General features: G+C 51.3%; 1 protein-coding gene across 1 annotated transcript in view; it reads right to left on the bottom strand.

The window, feature by feature from the left end:
* Window positions 1–24,965, bottom strand: part of LOC138365324 (uncharacterized) — a 128,950-nt gene that overhangs the window by 71,148 nt on the left and 32,837 nt on the right. The window contains exons 2-3 of the mRNA XM_069325617.1: window positions 11,065–11,243; window positions 3,024–3,110 (exon numbers count right to left, since the gene is read on the bottom strand). Of these exons, the coding sequence (XP_069181718.1) occupies window positions 3,024–3,110; window positions 11,065–11,243 (266 nt within the window). The remainder of the gene's footprint in view (window positions 1–3,023; window positions 3,111–11,064; window positions 11,244–24,965) is intronic.

Here is a 24,965-nt window from a genome sequence, read left to right as displayed (position 1 = left end):
TACAGCAGGACTATATGTCTACAGTAGGACTATATGTCTACAGCAGGACTATATGTCTACAGCAGGACTATATGTCTACAGCAGGACTATATGTCTACAGCAGGACTATATGTCTACAGCAGGACTATATGTCTACAGCAGGACTATATGTCTACAGCAGGACTATATGTCTACAGCAGGACTATATGTCCTACATCAGGAATATATGTCTACAGTAGGACTATATGCCTAAATCAGGACTATATGTCTACAGTAGGACTATATGCCTAAATCAGGACTATATGTCTACAGCAGGACTATATGTCTACAGTAGGACTATATGTCTACAGCAGGCCTATATGTCTACAGTAGGACTATATGTCTACAGCAGGACTATATGTCTACAGTAGGACTATATGTCTACAGCAGGACTATATGTCTACAGTAGGACTATATGTCTACAGTAGGACTATATGTCTACAGCAGGACTATATGTCTACAGCAGGACTATATGTCTACAGTAGGACTATATGTCTACAGCAGGACTATATGTCTACAGTAGGACTATATGTCTACAATAGGACTATATGTCTACAGCAGGACTATATGTCTACAGCAGGATTATATGTCTACAGTAGGACTATATGTCTACAGCAGGACTATATGTCTACAGCAGGACTATATGTCTACAGCAGGACTATATGCCTAAATCAGGACTATAATGTCTACAGCAGGACTATATGTCTACAGCAGGACTATATGTCTACAGCAGGCCTATATGTCTACAGCAGGGACTATATGTCTACAGTAGGACTATATGTCTACAGCAGGACTATATGTCTACAGTAGGACTATATGTCTACAGCAGGACTATATGTCTACAGTAGGACTATATGTCTACAGTAGGACTATATGTCTACAGCAGGACTATATGTCTACAGCAGGACTATATGTCTACAGCAGGACTATATGTCTACAGCAGGACTATATGTCTACAGCAGGACTATATGTCTACAGTAGGACTATATGTCTACAGCAGGACTATATGTCTACAGCAGGACTATATGTCTACAGCAGGACTATATGTCTACAGCAGGACTATATGTCTACAGCAGGACTATATGTCTACAGCAGGACTATATGTCTACAGCAGGACTATATGTCTACAGCAGGACTATATGTCTACAGCAGGACTATATGTCTACAGCAGGACTATATGTCTACAGCAGGACTATATGTCTACAGTAGGACTATATGTCTACAGTAGGACTATATGTCTACAGCAGGACTATATGTCTACAGCAGGACTATATGTCTACAGCAGGACTATATGTCTACAGCAGGACTATATGTCTACAGCAGGACTATATGTCTACAGCAGGACTATATGTCTACAGCAGGACTATATGTCTACAGCAGGACTATATGTCTACAGCAGGACTATATGTCTACAGCAGGACTATATGTCTACAGCAGGACTATATGTCTACAGCAAGGACTATATGTCTACAGCAGGACTATATGTCTACAGCAGGACTATATGTCTATAGCAGGACTATATGTCTACAGCAGGACTATATGTCTATAGCAGGACTATATGTCTACAGCAGGACTATATGTCTACAGCAGGACTATATGTCTACAGCAGGACTATATGTCTATAGCAGGACTATATGTCTACAGCAGGACTATATGTCTATAGCAGGACTATATGTCTACAGCAGGACTATATGTCTACAGCAGGACTATATGTCTACAGCAGGACTATATGTCTACAGCAGGACTATATGTCTACAGCAGGACTATATGTCTACAGCAGGACTATATGTCTACAGCAGGACTATATGTCTACAGTAGGACTATATGTCTACTGCAGGAAGAACTCAAGAATGTACTCAACGCTACCAAAAAAGTACCTACACTCAAACTCGATAAAATAAATGACTACTACAAAATCATCATTAAAAAATAAACATATACATTACTAATGTCAAGACGTCATTGTCCTACAATCACTGTCAAAATATATCAACAATCCGTTCCCTCTTAAGCCGTGATTTATTCCCAGGATATATATATATACCAATATATATATCTGGATATACCAATATATTTCTCTGTGGATTTTCCGCATACCAATATATATATATACCACACTTGCATGAACTCGTAAATACTTTTAACAAACAGAACACATTCCTAGTGCTCTGACCAACCCACCTGACTGGCCCAGGTTTCGATCATAGGGGAATGTGTTCTGTTTGTTAAAATTCCTTGCGAGTTGATGCAAGTGTTTGGTATATTCAAGGCACGAGTTTACCCTAGTAAATATGATTGATAGAAAATGAGTGTCAGATCTGTAGCCCTCCCTCTGGTCCCACTGGGGACTGAGATTTCGTGGAAAAGCTGCCTGAATTTCAGTCCTGTTAACGGTCTGAGGCGCAGCCTATTGGTTAGTGCTCTGGCCGACCACCTGGCGGGTCCGTCTAATTACCACAAGCTACCACAAGCTACACAAGCTTCACAAAGCTTCCTGGCAATACGTTAGTAATGAATAAATATATGTTAGGTTAGGTTGACCTAACCCAACCTAACCTAACCTAGCCAAACCTAACCTAATCTAACCTAACCGACGCTTGGATCGTCGACTTGATTTGGCGTCACCAGCTTTATTTTCGTCTAATTTCTTTATAAAAAAAGACACTTTTTCAGATTAAAATTAAGTTTTTTCGTGTTGTACATTCAGCACCAACATTATAATGAGTAAATATATCATATTTATTCATTACTAACGTATTGCCAGGAAGCTTTGTGAAGCTTGTGGTAATTAGACGGACCGCACCTGGCTGGTCTAGGTTTCGATTCTCTCATAGGGGAATGTGTTCTGTTTGTTTATATATACATATATATATATATATATATATATATATATATATATATATATATATATATATATATATATATATATATATATATATATATATATATATATATATATAATGTTCAACTGAGCAAAGCAGAATTAATAACCGACCAAAGCTTACCTCCAAAAAATATCTAGGGTTTGTTAGGTAAGGTTTGATAGGTTTATAGGTTCTTGAAGCCTTTATGCGCTCGTGACTCAAGCTATCCTGGAAATAAAAAAACCACGCGTGCCAGTTGTTTTAGTTTCAGTATTGGCAACAACAAAAACATATTATTAAACTGTTATTCAGAACTAAAAAAAAAATCAACAATAATGCCATTCTTTGTGTCGTGATTAATGTGTTATTGCTAGACACGGTCTGCGAGCAGCCTATGTCGGAAATTTCCGACACCCAAAGTACTAACTCTGTCAGTGTCAGGTTAAACAACTGGCTGACCTCCACACAAGCAGAACTAGCGGCATTACAACTAGCTTCCAGTACATTAAAAACATTGGAGGAGGAATAATATTTTGTGATTCAAAGTCTGCTCTTCAAGCCATCGAAAACTTCTGGAAGATCGACAGCAAGAACCTCATACTACCTAGTATAAATGCCCTAATTGCTTCACAGAGTAAAGGGTCTCGAATCTCCTTTGTATGGATACCTTCACACATAAATATAACCCATCATAATGAGACAGACATTGCAGCCAAATTAACGTGCAACAAAGATGAAGTTGAATTAGATCTAGGTATCCCCATCTCTACTGTCAAAACTGTATTGGTCCAAACACTCAGGTCTGATAGGAAAGAAATTACTGACTCCCAACGACCTGAAAGCACTAGTATAAAAAGCTATGATTTGTTCAGATCTGAAACCTATATCTATGGGCAGCACAAAACGTCCACTAGACTGTGCGACACAGTGGTTTGCCAGGATCAGGTCGGGTTACCGTTACCTGTGACAGATGGCTACAGGTGACGGATCTCCCAATCCTGAGCACTCCAGTTGCAAACTCTGTGAGCAGGAACTGCGGCATGATCTCCCGCACTACATCACCGAATGCCCAGTTATTACACCTTTCAGACCAGTTGGCATGAGGTACCTGGAGTTTTGTAATTACTTAATTCACTTTCGTATTCTTGAAGATATCCTCACAGTGTACCCAAAATTTGTCAGTGCAGGCTACTGAACATATGGCCTTGTATCCTGCGAGATGGGGGCTTATTATCACTGCTATCTTATTCACTCTTGTGCTCATGATATCCTCATAATGCACCCAGAGTCTGCCAGTGCAGACTACTTATCACATGCCTCATGCCACAGGATAACTAGCCATCCTGTGTGATGGGGATTTTTTAGCATCACGTAGCTAGAGCTTTTTGACACACTGTACTCCCCCCTTCATATAGTCTAGGGTAGCTGCACAAATGCAGATGTACCTAATGTATTAATAAAAAAAAGTACTAACTCCTAGCACAGCAAGATAAATGCGTTGTGTTAGGAAATTAAATTTATTAGCAATATTAATTTCTAGTGAGGAAGCGTGAAAAGTTTCCCAGTACTGATGGTGGGCCATTGCGTCATATACCACGACTCACGCCATGACGATTTATTTATCTAATTATTATTAAAGCCAGTCTACAATTTGCTTTTATTTGCATTTGTTATTTAGATTGGAGATTAATTAAAATGAACAAGAATTAAAGTGTACTCCCGTCCCAAGGTGAATTTCCACACCCGTGACATGTTGATTCACGGGCAAAATAATAATCTTGTCACGTATTGAGCATTTCTTAAATCTGCTTTTAATCACAGAAAATCTTTCCATCCAGCGTTATGAACAATGGAAAATTGCTTTCTGGAATTTGATGTAAAATATTAGGGCATAAAATGACGGCAATATTGTCTCGTTAGTGAACGAGATGGACTAAATGGCGTGACTAATGTCCCAGACGTTCACCAGGAGGGCGGGAGGCGTCACTGGCGTACACACCAGCTCCAGCTGGTCCCTGCTGAAGCAGCCGACTTGCATCGTCCAATATCAGGATCATCCGACGTACGACGAACTCCCTGACTTTCTTGCTAGCTTCACACGATAAGGGAAATTGTCCGGTCGGCTACTGACATTCTATTGGTAATTATGGCGATATTTAGTGATAGAATAGGCCGGCCGTTACGCCGCAGGAGAATTTAAACGTCCAGCGTAAGTTTAGGTCTATTAGACAGTTAATCTATTCATTTGAGATTAATCGGAGAAATATTAGTACTGCAGGAGTTACATTGTATGTTATCCGCAGAGTGGAGAGAAGCAACCGGGAGCCAGCCGCCTCAGCTGATGGTGTTCACGGGGGTTCGACACCCCGACTTTGAGGCCAGAATTTGGCCTGACTCTTGAGAAGTTCCCCCTGACGTTACAAACACAAACCTACTCGGCACCTAAGCCCTCCTAACTTAGTTATTAATTATTCCGCTAACTTTATAGAAAATATTATTGATCGTGATTTACTAACCTCATGATTACATAATATTATAAGGTGGATTTAGCAATATTTAATCAACCTCGCAAAAGTTATGTGAGTGGTAACACGTAGCAGGTATATAGATCATTCATACAGGCCACTCAATAATAATTACTCTTAATATAACTAAACACCTGCTGGGAAATTTCCACAGCCAATGCCCTGAGGGCAGATAATGCCCTGAGGGCAGCCTATGCCCTGAGGGCAGCCTATGCCCTGAGGGCAGCCTATGCCCTGAGGGCAGCCTATGCCCTGAGGGCAGCCTATGCCCTGAGGGCAGCCTATGCCCTGAGGGCAGCCTATGCCCTGAGGGCAGATAATGCCCTGAGGGCAGCCTATGCCCTGAGGGCAGCCTATGCCCTGAGGGCAGATAATGCCCTGAGGGCAGCCTATGCCCTGAGGGCAGCCTATGCCCTGAGGGCAGCCTATGCCTTGAGGGCAGCCTATGCCCTGAGGGCAGCCTATGCTCTGAGGGCAGCCTATGCCCTGAGGGCAGCCAATGCCCTGAGGGCAGCCTATGCCCTGAGGGCAGCCTATGCCCTGAGGGCAGCCTATGCCCTGAGGGCAGCCTATGCCCTGAGGGCAGCCTATGCCTTGAGGGCAGCCTATGCCCTGAGGGCAGCCTATGCCCTGAGGGCAGCCTATGCTCTGAGGGCAGCCTATGCCCTGAGGGCAGCCTATGCCCTGAGGGCAGCCTATGCCCTGAGGGCAGCCTATGCCCTGAGGGCAGCGTGTGCTCTGAGGGCAGCCTATGCCCCTGTGGAACAGATCAAGGGCCGCATCACACCCACATTATATATATATATATGGTACAGACATAAAAAACGCAGAGAACTGTTCAAATTGGACTTAAGATGAGCAGCAATATATTCTCGTCCGAGTTAACTGAGCTTAAGCGGTAAATTAAGGCTTTAGGTATTCTGGGCCCTGAATGTCACTGATACCGTAATAAAATATATTTTTAAATAACGTTAACTAAATGCCGGTCTTTTGAGACAAACTTTGGCACTGACTTGAAACTTTGGCACTGACTTGCCTGCAACACTGTTATCAGAGGTCATTAGTTATAAAGCCATAATGGCTCCATAGATGCGTGCTGGCCAGGCGCGATCCTGTAAAGTCGGCCACTGTCCTGTAAGGCCGGCCGTGGTCCTATAAGGCCGGACATGGTCCTGTAAGGCCGGACGTGGTCCTGTAAGGCCGGACTTGTTCCTGTAGAGTCGGCCGTGGTCCTGTAAGGTCGGACGTGTTCCTGTAAAGTCGGCCGTGGTCCTGTAAGGCCGGACGTGTTCCTGTAAAGTCGGCCGTGGTCCTGTAAGGTCGGCCGTGGTCCTATAAGGTCGGCCACGGTCCTGTAAGGTCGGCCACGGTCCTGTAAGGTCGGCCGTGGTCCTGTAAGATCGGCCGTGGTCCTATAAGGTCGGCCGTTGTCCTGTAAGGTCGGCCGTGGTCCTGTAAGGTCGGCTGTGGTCCTGTAAGGTCGGCCGTGGTCCTGTAAGGTCGGCTGTGGTCCTGTAAGGTCGGCTGTGGTCCTGTAAGGTCGGCTGTGGTCCTGTAAGGTCGGCCGTGGTCCTGTAAGGTCAGCTGTGGTCCTGTAAGGCCGGCCGTGGTCCTGTAAGGTCGGCCACGGTCTTGTAAGGCCGGCCTTGGTCCTGTAAGGTCGGCCGTGGCCCTGATAGGCCGGCCACGGTCCTGTAAGGTCGGCCGTGGTCCTGTAAGGTCGAACACGGTCCTGTAAGGCCGGCCGTGGTCCTGTAAGGTCGGCCATGGCCCTGATAGGCCGGCCACGGTCCTGTAAGGTCGGCCACGGTCCTGTAAGGTCGGCCGTGGTCCTGTAAGGTCGGCCGTGGTCCTGTAAGGCCGGCCGTGGTCCTGTAAGGCCGGCCACGGTCCTGTAAGGCCGGCCACGGTCCTGTAAGGCCGGCCACGGTCCTGTAAGGCCGGCCGTGGTCCTATAAGATCGGCCGTGGTCCTGTAAGGTCGGCCGTGGTCCTGTAAGGTCGGCCACGGTCCTGTAAGGCCGGCCGTGGTCCTGTAAGGCCGGCCGTGGTCCTGTAAGGTCGGCCGTGGTCCTGTAAGGTCGGCCGTGGTCCTGTAAGGTCGGCCACGGTCCTGTAAGGCCGGCCGTGGTCCTGTAAGGCCGGCCGTGGTCCTGTAAGGTCGGCCACGGTCCTGTAAGGCCGGCCACGGTCCTGTAAGGCCGGCCACGGTCCTGTAAGGCCGGCCGTGGTCCTGTAAGGCCGGCCGTGGTCCTGTAAGGTCGGCCGTGGTCCTGTAAGGTCGGCCACGGTCCTGTAAGGCCGGTCACGGTCCTGTAAGGCCGGCCGTGGTCCTGTAAGGTCGGCCGCGGTCCTATAAGGTCGGCCGTGGTCCTGTAAGGTCGGCCGTGGTCCTGTAAGGCCGGCTGTGGTCCTGTAAGGCCGGCCGTGGTCCTGTAAGGTCGGCCGTGGTCCTGTAAGGTCGGCCACGGTCCTGTAAGGTCGGCCACGGTCCTGTAAGGCCGGCCGTGGTCCTGTAAGGTCGGCCGTGGTCCTGTAAGGCCGGCCACGGTCCTGTAAGGCCGGCCGTGGTCCTGTAAGGCCGGCCGTGGTCCTGTAAGGTCGGCCGTGGTCCTGTAAGGTCGGCCACGGTCCTGTAAGGCCGGCCGTGGTCCTGTAAGGCCGGCCGTGGTCCTGTAAGGTCGGCCACGGTCCTGTAAGGCCGGCCACGGTCCTGTAAGGCCGGCCACGGTCCTGTAAGGCCGGCCGTGGTCCTGTAAGGCCGGCCGTGGTCCTGTAAGGTCGGCCGTGGTCCTGTAAGGTCGGCCACGGTCCTGTAAGGTCGGTCACGGTCCTGTAAGGCCGGCCGTGGTCCTGTAAGGTCGGCCGCGGTCCTATAAGGTCGGCCGCGGTCCTGTAAGGCCGGCCGTGGTCCTGTAAGGTCGGCCTTGGTCCTGTAAGGTCGGCCACGGTCCTGTAAGGTCGGCCACGGTCCTGTAAGGCCGGCCGTGGTCCTGTAAGGTCGGCCGTGGTCCTGTAAGGCCGGCCACGGTCCTGTAAGGCCGGCCGTGGTCCTGTAAGGCCGGCCGTGGTCCTGTAAGGTCGGCCACGGTCCTGTAAGGCCGGCCACGGTCCTGTAAGGCCGGCCACGGTCCTGTAAGGTCGGCCACGGTCCTGTAAGGCCGGCCACGGTCCTGTAAGGCCGGCCGTGGTCCTGTAAGGCCGGCCACGGTCCTGTAAGGCCGGCCGTGGTCCTGTAAGGCCGGCCATCAGGACAACAGTAGATTAAACCACGCAGTTTCCGTGTCGAGGTTACAACTATGCGGTCACTCATCCGATCGGTGTCCTCACCCAGTGGAGCTTAACCTGACTTAGTGTTAACTCCTACATCGCCTCCTATGCCACAACGCTTGACAAATTATACAAAGGTTGAATCGTAGCTAAATTTGTCTTCAATCGATTATTTAAATTTGTATTAATTACCTTAAACTTAACTGTAGTAATTAAACTCGTCTATAGTTAATTATATTGGAAATATACTTTTGATATATTTTGACAATAATTTGTATATATATAATCAAATATATTCCTGGAATTTGAGCTATTTGGGGGGGACAAGATGACGGCGGTGAAGCGTACAGAGGCGCCAATGTTCCCTCACACTGCACGCTAATTTACACTTCCTTTGTGAGGCGTCAGCAAGGTGGAGAGGTGACCCATTAGGTCCAAGTGACACCGGCCCTCGCCCTCATTAAGGGCTGCTTGGTGCCCTAAGCCCTTCCTACCCCCCCCCCCCCTCCCCCCCCCTTCATTACTGTCCGCGTGTTCTCCCGTCATAAAAGACTAGGCTCCTGCCTCGCGCCTCGCCCAGAAACACGCACTCCTAAACACATTTTAAGATACATGTGTTATCATTGGAGATGCATGTGTTATCATTGGAGATGCATGTGTTATCATTGGAGATGCATGTGTTATCATTGGAGATGAATGTGTTATCATTGGAGATACATGTGTTATCATTGGAGATGCATGTGTTATCATTGGAGATGCATGTGTTACCATTGGAGATGCATGTGTTATCATTGGAGATACATGTGTTATCATTGGAGATGAATGTGTTATCATTGGAGATACACGTGTTATCATTGAAGATGCACGTGTTATCATTGGTAAAACGGATTTAACTCAGGATTAATATTACAGCGCGATGTACTAAATTAAACTGCACTAACTGAGGGAAGGAATTTAACATGTAAATGTTAAATAAACAGAAAGACATATCTATAACTACATTAAGTTATGCACATTGGAAAAAGAGCCTAATGAACGCATCAACCAATCAAGGAAAGCATTTAACCTATACACTAACACAACAAAAACAAATCTGGATTTTGTTAAGACACCAATAATTCACACAACGGCATGTAGCCTAACATGTGCGTGAATCACACAACGGCGTGTAGCCTAACATGTGCGTGAATCACACAACGGCATGTAGCCTAACATGTGCGTGAATCACACAACGGCATGTAGCCTAACATGTGCGTGAATCACACAACGGCATGTAGCCTAACATGTGCGTGAATCACACAACGGCATGTAGCCTAACATGTGCGTGAATCACACAACGGCATGTAGCCTAACATGTGCGTGAATCACACAACGGCATGTAGCCTAACATGTGCGTGAATCACAACGGCATGTAGCCTAACATGTGCGTGAATCACACAACGGCATGTAGCCTAACATGTGCGTGAATCACACAACGGCATGTAGCCTAACATGTGCGTGAATCACACAACGGCATGTAGCCTAACATGTGCGTGAATCAACTTAATCAAATCAAAATTAAAAACAATTAGTTGCAAGCGTGAGGCCTAATTTGACCAGAGTCAATATTGTAACTCAAGCTATGTAACTCACGTGACTGTAACTCAAGGTGTATGTAACCTAAGTGACTGTAACTCAAGGTGTGTGTAACCTAAGTGACTGTAACTCAAGGTGTATGTAACCTAAGTGACTGTAACTCAAGGTGTATGTAACCTAAGTGACTGTAACTCAAGTTATGTAACTTACGTGGCTGTAACTCAAGGTGTGTGTAACCTAAGTGACTAACTCGGCTATATGATCTACGCAAGTCACAGCAGCTGAATGTGTGGTAAATCACTGTACCTGGTTGTGTAAGTTAAGCAAGGCTGTCTGCCGGCAAGTAACACGTGTAAACAAGCACCAACGGAGAGGACCTTAACCATCCCGAGGAACACAAACAACATTAACGGTGCAACAATAAGTGACAGTAACTCTGAAGTCCAGACCTGCTATTGAGTTGGATCCTACTCACAACCGTTACGTTTCTCAAGATTATGTGTGTGTGTACAGTATACATGTATTCAACCAGGCGAAGGATCTGACCTTCCCCGACACATGTATCACCAAGCTAAAGGAAACTGGGAGCTCTTGGCGCATACGGACACAGTTGAAGGAAAAGGTATTGAACCCTTCTAAAGTAGGTAAGGAACTCTGGTACACATCTATACACCATGGGAATACTTCACACTATGCTGTCTAACACACACTCTAATATATCCAACGTTATCTAAGCCATCTAACAATATAAACGACCAGACACACCTAGGTTACTAAGCTAACACACACACAAGGCCGGTGAGGACGTCTAACCTGTCTAACTTGTCGCTTAAGGGGCATCCTGGCGAGGTCGGCGTGGGCGTGGTGCTGCAGGCGGGGCGTGGGCGGGTCTAGGGGCGTGGGCGGGGCGGACAGCAGCAGGTCAACCAGCGCCCGCACCGTCATGGGCTCCAACGCCGACTCCTCGCTCACCTCCTCATCAGAGACCGATTCTGGAAAATATGAGCAACGGTTGTAATTTAGTTTAGTTCATTATACCAGCCATACCCAGCCTGGGAGTGACCGTTATAGCTGGGTCATTAATGGGGTATATCCCACTGCATAAGACGATATTCCCGCCCTTCTCAAGCTATGGGGCGGCCCCATTAATAACTAACTATTCAAAAGGTGCGCTCCCATTTGCACTACCTATCCTACATTTACTCTATTTTTTTTACTTATATATATACACAAGTTGTTACATTCTTGTACAACCACTAGTTCGCGCAGGGTTTCGGGGAAGTCCTTAATCCTATGATCCCTGGAATACGACTCCCGCGATGAATCGTTTTACAACCAAGTACACATTTTACTGTTGAGTTAAACAGAGGCTACAGTTAAGGATTTGCGCCAAGTAAATCCTCCCCGGCCAGGATACGAACCCAGGACAAAGAGCTCGCGAAACGCCAGGCGAGCGTCTTACCTCTACACCACAGAGACTGCCGTGGTGTAGTATCTTACTTTTCTCTCGTCCCTTACTTTCCATACCCCACATTGGCAGGAATATGAATTACATAGACCTATAGGTAGGCCTACAACCTCTGAAGGAGGCATACTCTTGGACGATATCCCTTAACCTTCTCTGGCCTTACCCAATACAACACAATAAAATTGGGTACTGCCCTGAGCTGCATAACATAACATGATTAATATAATGAGAGTAATGGCTGGCAAATAATGAGTGCAAACATGGACTTGATTTAAATAAATCGCAGACGCCCTCAGCCACACCCAGCCCGGCCCGTGTTCCAAGCGTCACTCCCACTGACTTTCCCGCCACGCCATCAGCAGCCCAAACTCTCGTACTGCAAAACGTATTGGCACATCTGAAAAAGTATTGACACAAGCCAGAAGAGGAAAACAACTAGACAAAGTGGATGTGACAAGGCCATAGACCCAGAGAGGATGTCACCCCAGTTACTAAAGGAGGTAGCAGAAGCAATGTGTAGTCCCCTTACTATAGTATTTAACTCTTCTCTGGATAAAAAAGTGCTTCCAGACTGTCAGAAAAAGGTAAATATGATGTCAGTATAAATGTCAGACAAGACCCGCAAGTTACAAGAGAAATTGAGCCAAAACTGACCCGTACAACAGTTAGAACAGCTGAATTATGTTATCCAATCATCAGTATGAATTTATGGAAGGACAGTTACGTTTGACAAGCTTATTACAGCTCTACAACAAGGTGACAAGAGATTTCTGCTCAAGTTAGAGAGTTTGGTGTATCTGGAACTGGTCAAGTGTGTGAAGGCGGACCCCTTAAGAAGGAAGTAAAGGGCGACGATAAGAGGAGTTATCAGAGTCGAGCAAGATAAGCTGTGGAATACCTGAAGGATCAGTGCTTGGTCCAGTCCCGTTGATTTCAATATATATCAACGACTTGTCTGAGGAAACTGAAGCATTCATATCAACGTTTGCAGATGTAGCAAAACTAATAAGAAGATTCAGAACAGAAGAGTAATACAGATCCCTGAGAAAGGATCTTGACAAATGGTCTGAAAAATGGCTGATAATCTTTAACTCAGCCAAATGCAAAGTTATAAGGATATAATGAAGGGGAAACGTCTTAAGTAACTGGTCTGTGGCTGCCATCCACTGGACGACTCTTCACTTTGTAACCTGGAACTACATCTGCCTTCTTTCATAAGGAGGAGCACATTACTTGAGGTAAAGCATAGTAGAGGCGTGAGAGGCAGGTCAGGAGGCCTGCACTCCTGCATACCAGTCTTCAGTTGACCTTATCTAGCTCCACTACCTTATCTATGTCAAGGGGACTTAAGGAGATGGTGGACTGCAACCCGTTAACCTTGTCCTGATTGCTGGTTGTAAGGGACCCCATGTTGTGTGTGGAGGAGAGGCACCGTGCCCTCAGGGCCCCACCTGCTGGTTGTAAAGGACCCCATGTTGTGTGTGGAGGAGAGGCACCGTGTCCTCAGGGCCCCACCTGCTGGTTGTAAGGGACCCCATGTTGTGAGGTGAGGAGAGGCATCGTGTCCTCAGGGCCCCACCTGCTGGTTGTAAGGGACCCCATGTTGTGAGGTGAGGAGAGGCACCGTGTCCTCAGGGCCCTCCCTGCTGGTTGTAAGGGACCCCATGTTGTGTGTGAAGGAGAGGCACCGTGCCCTCAGGGCCCCGCCTGCTGGTTGTAAGGGACCCCATGTTGTGTGTGGAGGAGAGGCACCGTGCCCTCAGGGCCCCACCTGCTGGTTGTAAGGGACCCCATGTTGTGTGTGGAGGAGAGGCACCGTGTCCTCAGGGCCCCACCTGCTGGTTGTAAGGGACCCCATGTTGTGTGTGGAGGAGAGGCATCGTGTCCTCAGGGCCCCGCCTGCTGGTTGTAAGGGACCCCATGTTGTGTGTGGAGGAGAGGCATCGTGTCCTCAGGGCCCCGCCTGCTGGTTGTAAGGGACCCCATGTTGTGAGGTGAGGAGAGGCATCGTGTCCTCAGGGCCCCACCTGCTGGTTGTAAGGGACCCCATGTTGTGTGTGGAGGAGAGGCATCGTGTCCTCAGGGCCCTCCCTGCTGGTTGTAAGGGACCCCATGTTGTGTGTGGAGGAGAGGCATCGTGTTCTCAGGGCCCCGCCTGCTGGTTGTAAGGGACCCCATGTTGTGTGTGGAGGAGAGGCATCGTGTCCTCAGGGCCCCGCCTGCTGGTTGTAAGGGACCCCATGTTGTGTGTGGAGGAGAGGCACCGTGCCCTCAGGGCCCTCCCTGCTGGTTGTAAGGGACCCCATGTTGTGAGGTGAGGAGAGGCACCGTGTCCTCAGGGCCCTCCCTGCTGGTTGTAAGGGACCCCATGTTGTGAGGTGAGGAGAGGCACCGTGCCCTCAGGGCCCTCCCTGCTGGTTGTAAGGGACCCCATGTTGTGAGGTGAGGAGAGGCACCGTGCCCTCAGGGCCCTCCCTGCTGGTTGTAAGGGACCCCATGTTGTGTGTGGAGGAGAGGCACCGTGTCCTCAGGGCCCCACCTGCTGGTTGTAAGGGACCCCATGTTGTGTGTGGAGGAGAGGCACCGTGTCCTCAGGGCCCTCCCTGCTGGTTGTAAGGGACCCCATGTTGTGAGGGGAGGAGAGGCACCGTGTCCTCAGGGCCCTCCCTGCTGGTTGTAAGGGACCCCATGTTGTGTGTGGAGGAGAGGCACCGTGCCCTCAGGGCCCTCCCTGCTGGTTGTAAGGGACCCCATGTTGTACTCAACTATTTGTGCTTGCGGGGGTTGAGCTTTGGCTCTTTGGTTCCGCCTCTCAACTGTCAATCATCTGATGTTCAGGTTCCTGAGCCTACTGGGCTCTATCATATCTACATTTAAAACTGTGTATGGAGTCAGCCTCCACCACATCACTGCCTAATGCATTCCATCTGTTAACCACTCTGACACTGAAAAAGTTCTTTCTAACGACCCTGTGGCTCATGTGGGTACTCAGTCTCCACCTGTGTCCCTTTGTTCGCGTACCACCAGTGTTAAACAGATTATCCTTGTCTACCCTGTCAATTCCCCGGTGAATTTTGTAGGTAGTGATCATGTCTCCCCTTACTCTTCTGTCTCCCAATGTCGTGAGATGCATTTCCCGCAGCCTTTCCTCGTAACTCATGCCTCTTAGTTCTGGGACTAGCCTAGTGGCATACCTCTGAACTTTTTCCAGCTTTGTTTTGTGCTTGACAAAGTACGGGCTACATGCTGGGGCTGCATACTCCAGGATTGGTCTTACATATGTGGTATTCAAGATTCTGAATGATTCCTTACACAGGTTCCTGAAGGCTGTTCTGATGTTAGCCAGCCTCGCATATGCCGCAGACGTAATTCTTTTTATGTGGGCTTCAGGAGACAGGTTTGGTGTGATATTATCTCCTAGATCTTTCTCTCTGTCCGTTTCATTAAGTACTTCATCTCCTATTCTGTATCCTGTGTCTGGCCTCCTGTTTCCACCGCCTAGTTTCATTGCTTTGCATTTACTCGGGTTGAACTTTAGCAGTCATTTATTGGACCATTCATTTAGTCTGTCTAAGTCATCTTGTAGCATCCTACTATCCTCCTCTGTTTTAATCTTCCTCATAATTTTTGCATCACCAGCAAACAGTGAGAGGTACGAGTCTATACCCTCTGGGAGATCATTTACATATATCATGCAGAAACAGTATAGGTCCAAGGACTAAACCCTGCGGGATTACATTGGTGACGTCTCGCCAGTCTGAGACCTCACTCTTCACAGTGACTCGCTGTCTTCTGTTGCTTAGGTAGCCCCTTATCCAATGGAGTACCTTCCCTTTCACTCCAGCCTGCATTTCCAGCTGTTTCACTAGCCTCTTGTGTGGTACTGTGTCAAAGACTTTCTGGCAATCCAAAAATATGCAGTCTGCCCACTCCTATCTTTCTTGCCTGATTTTTATTGCCTGGTCGTAGAATTCAATTAATTAAGGCAGGACTTGCTATCCCTGAACCCATGTTGATGCTGTGCTACAAAGTTCTTTCACTCCAGATGTTCCATTAGTTTTTTTCGCACAATCTTCTCCATCAGCTTGCATGGTATGCAAGTTAGGGACACTGGCCTGTAGTTCAGGGCCTCTTGTCTATCCCCTTTCTTGTTTATCGGGACTACATTAGCCGCTTTCCAAATTCTTGCCAGTTCCCCTGTTGCCAGTGATTTGTTATACACTATGGAGAGTGGGAGGCACAGTGCTTCTGCTCCTTCCTTTAGTATCCAAGGGAAGATTCCATTTGGGCCTATAGCCTTTGTCACATCCAACTCTGGTAAACACTTCCTTACTTCCCCGCTGGTAATCTCAAACTCTTCTAGTGGTTCCTGGTTAACTGTTTCCTCTCTTATCTTTGGAATTTCTCCTTGCTCTAAAGTGAAGACCTCCTGGAATTTCTTATTCGGTTCCTCGCACACTTCCTTGTCGGTTGTAGTGAATCCGTCCGCCCCTATCCTTAATTTCATAACCTGTTCCTTTACTGTTGTTTTTCTCCTGATGTGGCTGTGCAGCAATTTAGGTTAAGTCTTTGCCTTGCTTGCGATATCATTTTCGTATTGTCTTTCTTCCTCTTTTCTCAACCTGACATTCATTCCTGGCATTCTGATATCTTTCTCTGCTCTCCAGTGTCCTGTTATTCCTATACTTTCTCCACGCCCTTTTACTTTGCTGCTTAGCTAGCCCACATCTCTGATTAAACCATGGGTTTCTCATATTCATTTCGTTGTCTTCCTTTCGAAGTAGGACAAACTTGTTTGCTGCGTCCTTGCACTTCTGCGTGATGAATTCCATCATGTCTTGGGCCGTCTTTTCCCTGAGCTCTGTTTCCCATGTTATATCTGTTAGGAATTTTCTTATCTCCTCATAGTTTCCCTTTCGGAATGCCAGCCTTTTGTTTTCAGTTCCCCTCCTCGAGTTCAATAACCCTTCTTCAACCAGGTACTCAAACGTCAGTACACTGCGGTGAGGCGTTGTGAGGTACCTTGTGAGGCGCGGAGAGGCACTGTGACCTCAGGGCCCTATCTGTTGGTTTCTTTAAGCAGAAACCACCAGACTTTGGATTTAATTCTTCCTGATGCAAGTTTTCTTTTTTGTGCATAATTCCCATCTAGAGATATCCCACTCGAAACTCCTTATATTTGATGACAGCCTCACCTGTACATGTTCGTGAACATGTCTACACATGTGGGAAGGCAGGTGTGTGAGTGATGGTGAGTGTGTAGGATTGCTCTCACTCCTTGGACAAACTCTACAAATAACAAAATGATTCCCATATTCAAAAGAGAAAACATAAAATTATTAAATTAAGACAAGAAATTCTGAATTCTACTTTTTTATAGATGAGATTATTCACGTTTACAGTTATTTTGTGTGGGAGGTGTGAGTGTCGGGCAGAGGTACTGGCCGGCTGTGCTGGCCGGCTGTGCTGGCCGGCTGTGCTGGCCGGCTGTGCTGGCCGGCTGTGCTGGCCGGCTTTGCTGGCCGACGGTGCTGGCCGACGGTGCTGGTCGACGGTGCTGGCTGACGGTGCTGGCCGACGGTGCTGGCCGACGGTGCTGGTCGACGGTGCTGGCTGACGGTGCTGGCCGGCTGTGCTGGCCGACGGTGCTGGCCGACGGTGCTGGCCGACGGTGCTGGCCGACGGTGCTGGCCGGCTGTTGTGGCCGGCGGTGCTAGCTGGCTGTTGTGGCCGGAGGTGCTGCCCGGCCACTGAGTGACCTCTTGTACTGATGGAACTTTCCTGATTTTGTTGACGCCAGGTGAACCCGCTCACCCCAGCCACAAACACTCCAGGTGGCGCCACTTATTGTGCCCACCCCCCCCCCCACCCCCCACACGCCCCCACACCCCCCCACACCCCCCACACGCCTCCCCACGCCCCCACACCCCCCACACGCCCCTACACGCCTCCCAACCCCCACACGCCTTCCTTCGGCTACAGCACCTCTTGCCCACGCCTCCACACCCTCCTCCCCACGCCCCCACACCCCCCCACACGCCTCCCAACCCCCACACGCCTTCCTTCGGCTACAGCACCTCTTGCCCACGCCTCCACGCCCCCACACCCCCCCACACGCCTCCCACCCCCCACCCGCCTTCCTTCGACTACAGCACCTCTTGCCCACGCCTCCACACCCTCCTCCCCACGCCCTTGCCTTCACCCTCCCCCAGGGGGACAAGTTTGATTACTTGTCGAATCAAACAGGATATGTTTTGTTTAATGGTGTTAAAAGCAGCGAGAATAAACACTTTGAGGTGGGCGCTCCACAAGGAGGAGTCCTCAGCCCCTTGTTGTTTAACCTTCTGATGCATAAACTTATTAAAGATCTTCCAGTCACTTGTTACGGTGTTGGTATGTGTGTAGCGGCCGCCCCCGAGCCCAGGCTGTCACCTGTGCTCGCTGACTGTCACCTGTGCTCGCTGACTGTCACCTGTGCTCGCTGACTGTCACCTGTGCTCGCTGACTGTGCTGGTGGAGCTGTGAAGTGTACACTCATCTCTCTGTACGGAACACTTGTGCTCACTGTCCCTGCGATATTCCGCCATCCAGTTACTACATTGATGTTACTGGGAGTAGCAGAAGGTGTTACTGACAGTAGCAGAAGGTGTTACTGACAGTAGCAGAAGGTGTTACTGACAGTAGCAGAAGGTGTTACTGACAGTAGCAGGTGTTACTGACAGTAGCAGAAGGTGTTACTGACAGTAGCAGAAGGTGTTACTGACAGTAGCAGAAGGTGTTACTGACAGTAGCAGAAGGTGTTACTGACAGTAGCAGAAGGTGTTACTGACAGCACCAACAGGTGTTGAGACACCAGCAACACTCATCAAGCACCCATTGTGTCCAGTGTTGTGTTTGTTGTGTCCAGTGTTGTGTCCAGTGTTGTGTCCAGTGTTGTGTTTGTTGTGTCCAGTGTTGTGTCCAGTGTTGTGTCCAGTGTTGTGTTTGTTGTGTCCAGTGTTGTGTCCAGTGTTGTGTCCAGTGTTGTGTCCAGTGTTGTGTCCAGTGTTGTGTCCAGTGTTGTGTCCAGTGTTGTGTCCAGTGTTGTGTCCAGTGTTGTGTTTGTTGTGTCCAGTGTTGTGTCCAGTGTTGTGTCCAGTGTTGTGTTTGTTGTGTCCAGTGTTGTGTCCAGTGTTGTGTCCAGTGTTGTGTCCAGTGTTGTGTCCAGTGTTGTGTTTGTTGTGTCCAGTGTTGTGTCCAGTGTTGTGTCCAGTGTTGTGTCCAGTGTTGTGTTTGTTGTGTCCAGTGTTGTGTCCAGTGTTGTGTCCAGTGTTGTGTTTGTTGTGTCCAGTGTTGTGTCCAGTGTTGTGTTTGTTGTGTCCAGTGTTGTGTCCAGTGTTGTGTCCAGTGTTGTGTCCAGTGTTGTGTCCAGTGTTGTGTTTGTTGTGTCCAGTGTTGTGTCCAGTGTTGTGTCCAGTGTTGTGTCCAGTGTTGTGTCCAGTGTTGTGTCCAGTGTTGTGTTTGTTGTGTCCAGTGTTGTGTCCAGTGTTGTGTCCAGTGTTGTGTCCAGTGTTGTGTCCAGTGTTGTGTCCAGTGTTGTGTTTGTTGTGTCCAGTGTTGTGTCCAGTGTTGTGTCCAGTGTTGTGTCCAGTGTTGTGTCCAGTGTTGTGTCCAGTGTTGCCACTACTGTCTCCAGTGATGCCACTACTGTCTCCAGTGTTGCCACTACTGTCTCCAGTGTTGCCACTACTGTCTCCAGTGTTGCCACTACTGTCTCCAGTGTTGCCACTACTGTCTCCAGTGATGCCACTACTGTCTCCAGTGTTGCCACTACTGTCTCCAGTGGTGCCACTACTGTCTCCAGTGTTGCCACTACTGTCTCCAGTGATGCCACTACTGTCTCCAGTGTTGCCACTACTGTCTCCAGTGATGCCACTACTGTCTCCAGTGTTGCCACTACTGTCTCCAGTGGTGCCACTACTGTCTCCAGTGTTGCCACTACTGTCTCCAGTGATGCCACTACTGTCTCCAGTGTTGCCACTACTGTCTCCAGTGATGCCACTACTGTCTCCAGTGTTGCCACTACTGTGTCCAGTGTTGCCACTACTGTCTCCAGTGTTGCCACTACTGTCTCCAGTGTTGCCACTACTGTCTCCAGTGTTGCCACTACTGTCTCCAGTGTTGCCACTACTGTCTCCAGTGTTGCCACTTCTGTCTCCAGTGTTGCCACTACTGTCTCCAGTGTTGCCACTACTGTCTCCAGTGTTGCCACTACTGTCTCCAGTGTTGCCACTACTGTCTCCAGTGTTGCCACTTCTGTCTCCAGTGTTGCCACTACTGTCTCCAGTGCTGCCACTACTGTCTCCAGTGTTGCCACTACTGTCTCCAGTGATGCCACTACTGTCTCCAGTGTTGCCACTACTGTCTCCAGTGGTGCCACTACTGTCTCCAGTGTTGCCACTACTGTCTCCAGTGATGCCACTACTGTCTCCAGTGTTGCCACTACTGTCTCCAGTGATGCCACTACTGTCTCCAGTGTTGCCACTACTGTCTCCAGTGGTGCCACTACTGTCTCCAGTGTTGCCACTACTGTCTCCAGTGATGCCACTACTGTCTCCAGTGGTGCCACTACTGTCTCCAGTGATGCCACTACTGTCTCCAGTGTTGCCACTACTGTGTCCAGTGTTGCCACTACTGTCTCCAGTGTTGCCACTACTGTCTCCAGTGGTGCCAGTACTATTTATTTACATACAAGAAGTTACATTAGAGGTTAACAGAGAACATAGAAATTAAGTTGACTTACATTCTTGTAAAGCCACTAGCCCGCATGGCGTCTAAAATAGCCCAACCAGCTCCTCCCCCCCACACCCAGATATAAACATAAACTTAAAACATCCGATTTAAGGGCCCATTATTTGCCCCGGGAATCGAACTCGGGTCCAGTGGGTTGTGGACCAACGGCTTGTTAATACAGGTGAAGGCGTGCAATAGTTTAAGTGATCATTAGTGGTGAGAGGTTATTGGTATTCCCGCCAGAGGTCCCCAGCCGCCGCCAGAGGTTCCCAGAGCCGCCGCCAGGGGACATGGGCGCGAAAATTACGATAAAAAGATAAATGTTATTAAGACATGAGACGACCTGACGTCGTGACGACCTCATTGTGATGTCGCTGTTATATTGTGATGTCACTGTTATATTGTGATGTTACTGTTATATTGTGATGTTACTGTTATACTGTGATGTTACTGTTATATTGTGATGTTACTGTTATATTGTGATGTTACTGTTATATTGTGATGTTACTGTTATACTGTGATGTTACTGTTATACTGTGATGTCACTGTTATATTGTGATGTCGCTGTTATATTGTGATGTTACTGTTATACTGTGATGTTACTGTTATATTGTGATGTTACTGTTATATTGTGATGTCGCTGTTATATTGTGATGTTACTGTTATATTGTGATGTTATAATGGACCAGGTGAGGGCCCCGGGTGTACACCAGGTGAGGGCCCCGGGTGTACACCAGGTGAGGGCCCCGGGTGTACACCAGGTGAGGGCCCCGGGTGTACACCAGGTGAGGGCCCCGGGTGTACACCAGGTGAGGGCCCCGGGTGTACACCAGGTGAGGGCCCCGGGTGTACACCAGGTGAGGGCCCCGGGTGTACACCAGGTGAGGGCCCCGGGTGTACACCAGGTGAGGGCCCCGGGTGTACACCAGGTGAGGGCCCAGGGTGTACACCAGGTGAGGGCCCCGGGTGTACACCAGGTGAGGGCCCCGGGTGTACACCAGGTGAGGGCCCCGGGTGTACACCAGGTGAGGGCCCCGGGTGTACACCAGGTGAGGGCCCCGGGTGTACACCAGGTGAGGCGCCCCGGGTGTACACCAGGTGAGGGCCCCGGGTGTACACCAGGTGAGGGGCCCCGGGTGTACACCAGGTGAGGGCCCCGGGTGTACACCAGGTGAGGGCCCCGGGTGTACACCAGGTGAGGGCCCCGGGTGTACACCAGGTGAGGGCCCCGGGTGTACACCAGGTGAGGGCCCCGGGTGTACACCAGGTGAGGGCCCCGGGTGTACACCAGGTGAGGGCCCCGGGTGTACACCAGGTGAGGGCCCCGGGTGTACACCAGATGAGGGCCCCGGGTGTACACCAGGTGAGGGCCCCGGGTGTACACTAGGTGAGGGCCCCGGGTGTACACCAGGTGAGGGCCCCGGGTGTACACCAGGTGAGGGCCCCGGGTGTACACCAGGTGAGGGGCCCGGGTGTACACCAGATGAGGGCCCCGGGTGTACACCAGGTGAGGGCCCCGGGTGTACACCAGGTGAGGGCCCCGGGTGTACACCATGTGAGGGCCCCGGGTGTACACCAGGTGAGGGCCCCGGGTGTACACCAGGTGAGGGCCCCGGGTGTACACCAGGTGAGGGGCCCGGGTGTACACCAGATGAGGGCCCCGGGTGTACACCAGGTGAGGGCCCCGGGTGTACACCAGGTGAGGGCCCCGGGTGTACACCATGTGAGGGCCCCGGGTGTACACCAGGTGAGGGCCCCGGGTGTACACCAGGTGAGGGGCCCCGGGTGTACACCAGGTGAGGGCCCCGGGTGTACACCAGGTGAGGGGCCCCGGGTGTACACCAGGTGAGGGCCCCGGGTGTACACCATGTGAGGGCCCCGGGTGTACACCAGGTGAGGGCCCCGGGTGTACACCAGGTGAGGGGCCCCGGGTGTACACCAGGTGAGGGCCCCGGGTGTACACCAGGTGAGGGGCCCCGGGTGTACACCAGGTGAGGGCCCCGGGTGTACACCAGGTGAGGGCCCCGGGTGTACACCAGGTGAGGGCCCCGGGTGTAACACCCAGGGGGCTCCTACACCTCGCCCAAACGAGCCAGATCTCACTGGAAGACGAGTTAGGAGCCACCTTCCCGGAACAGTTCTGGACAACGTCTTTAAATACAAGCAAGAATTTTCCGCGAGAAAATTTCGTTTCTTGAAAACGATTTTCAATAATCCTTCTCCGATTGGTTTTGAGAAGTGGAGGCCGGCTTGACCCTCCCTTAGACACAATCAACGGCGGTCTCTTATCTCCTCCCTTTATCTGTTAATTGACCTTGAAGCTTAATATTAAGTATGAAGGATAATGTCTCCACACTGATGAAGCTGAGAGTGTCTATATATATATATATATATATATATATATATATATATATATGTATGAACAACTCGATAAATAATAATAATAAAATAAAGAGCCTTATACAGAACAACGTGTGTGGAAGCATCGGAGTGTGTATATATGAATGCTACACAGTATTCATCTATGGACATCCATATATGGTGAAACACATGTGAAGAACCTCTCACACACTCACAGCTCCCTGACAAGAGGGAGCCAGCTTAGCTTAGCTGCCAACACCCACACATCGTGTCAGCAAGGCGGACAGCCCGCCTGCTTTCATACCTCTCACTGTATTTCCCACTTCTATACTTCCCTTCACCTATGCCTCTCCTTCCTCTTTACTAAAAAAAGGAGGCCCACAGGTCCGTCGTCCCCCAGCAGGAGGCCCACAGGCCCGTCCCCCCCAGCAGGAGGCCCACAGGCCCGTCCCCCCCCAGCAGGAGGCCCACAGGCCCGTCCCCCCCCCCAGCAGGAGGCCCACAGGTCCGTCACACCCCAGCAAGAGGCCCACAGGTCCGTCCCCCCCAGCAGGAGGCCCACAGGTCCGTCCCCCCCCCCCCCAGCAGGAGGCCCACAGATCCGTCCCCCCCCCCAGCAGGAGGCCACAGGCCCGTCCCCCCCAGCAGGAGGCCACAGGCCCGTCCCCCCAAGCAGGAGGCCACAGGCCCGTCCCCCCCAGCAGGAGGCCACAGGCCCGTCCCCCCCCAGCAGAAGGCCCACAGGTCCGTCCCCCCCAGCAGGAGGCCACAGGCCCGTCCCCCCCAGCAGGAGGCCCACAGGTCCGTCCCCCCCAGCAGGAGGCCACAGGCCCGTCCCCCCCAGCAGGAGGCCCACAGGTGCGTCCCCCCCAGCAGGAGGCCCACAGGTCCGTCCCCCCCAGCAGGAGGCCACAGGCCCGTCCCCCCCAGCAGGAGGCCACAGGCCCGTCCCCCCCAGCAGGAGGCCCACAGGTCCGTCCCCCCAGCAGGAGGCCACAGGCCCGTCCCCCCCAGCAGGAGGCCACAGGCCCGTCCCCCCCCCCCAGCAGGAGGCCACAGGTCCGTCCCCCCACCCCAGCAGGAGGCCCGTCCCCCCCCCCCAGCAGGAGGCGCACAGGTCCGTCACACCCCAGCAGGAGGCCCACAGGTCCGTCACACCCCAGCAGGAGGCCCACAGGCCCGTCCCCCCCCCCAGCAGGAGGCCCACAGATCCGTCCCCCCCCCAGCAGGAGGCCCACAGATCCGTCCCCCCCCCAGCAGGAGGCCACAGGCCCGTCCCCCCCAGCAGGAGGCCACAGGCCCGTCCCCGCCCCCCAGCAGGAGGCGCACAGGTCCGTCACCCCCAGCAGGAGGCGCACAGGTCCGTCACCCCCAGCAGGAGGCGCACAGGTCCGTCACACCCTAGCAGGAGGCCCACAGGTCCGTCCGCCCCAGCAGGAGGCCCACAGGCCCGTCCCCCCCCCCAGCAGGAGGCCACAGGCCCGTCCCCCCCCCCAGCAGGAGGCCACAGGCCCGTCCCCCCCCCAGCAGGAGGCCACAGGCCCGTCCCCCCCCAGCAGGAGGCCCACAGATCCGACCCCCCAGCAGGAGGCCCACAGGCCCGTCCCCCCCCCCAGCAGGAGGCTCACAGGCCCGTCCCCCCCCCAGCAGGAGGCCCACAGGCCCGTCCCCCCCCCCCCAGCAGGAGGCCCACAGGTCCGTCCCCCCCAGCAGGAGGCCCACAGGTCCGTCGTCCCCCAGCAGGAGGCGCACAGGTCCGTCACACCCCAGCAGGAGGCGCACAGGTCCGTCCCCCCCCCCAGCAGGAGGCGCACAGGTCCGTCCCCCTCCAGCAGGAGGCCCACAGGTCCGTCGTCCCCCAGCAGGAGGCGCACAGGTCCGTCACACCCCAGCAGGAGGCCCACAGGTCCGTCCCCCCCAGCAGGAGGCGCACAGGTCCGTCCCCCTCCAGCAGGAGGCCCACAGGTCCGTCCCCCCTCTCAGCAGGACGCCCGTCCGACCCGTCCTCCTCCCCAGCAGGAGGACCACAGGCCCGTCACCCCCCAGGTCCGTCGTCCCCCCCCGTCCCCCGAGCAGGAGGCCCGTCCTCCCCCAGCAGGAGGCCCGTCCTCTC

The sequence above is a fragment of the Procambarus clarkii genome, chromosome 16, assembly GCF_040958095.1.
Source record: "Procambarus clarkii isolate CNS0578487 chromosome 16, FALCON_Pclarkii_2.0, whole genome shotgun sequence".
Taxonomy (NCBI): Eukaryota; Metazoa; Arthropoda; class Malacostraca; order Decapoda; family Cambaridae; genus Procambarus; species Procambarus clarkii.
Note: the sequence above shows the minus strand (reverse complement) of the source record. Positions and strands in the feature narration are given on the sequence as shown.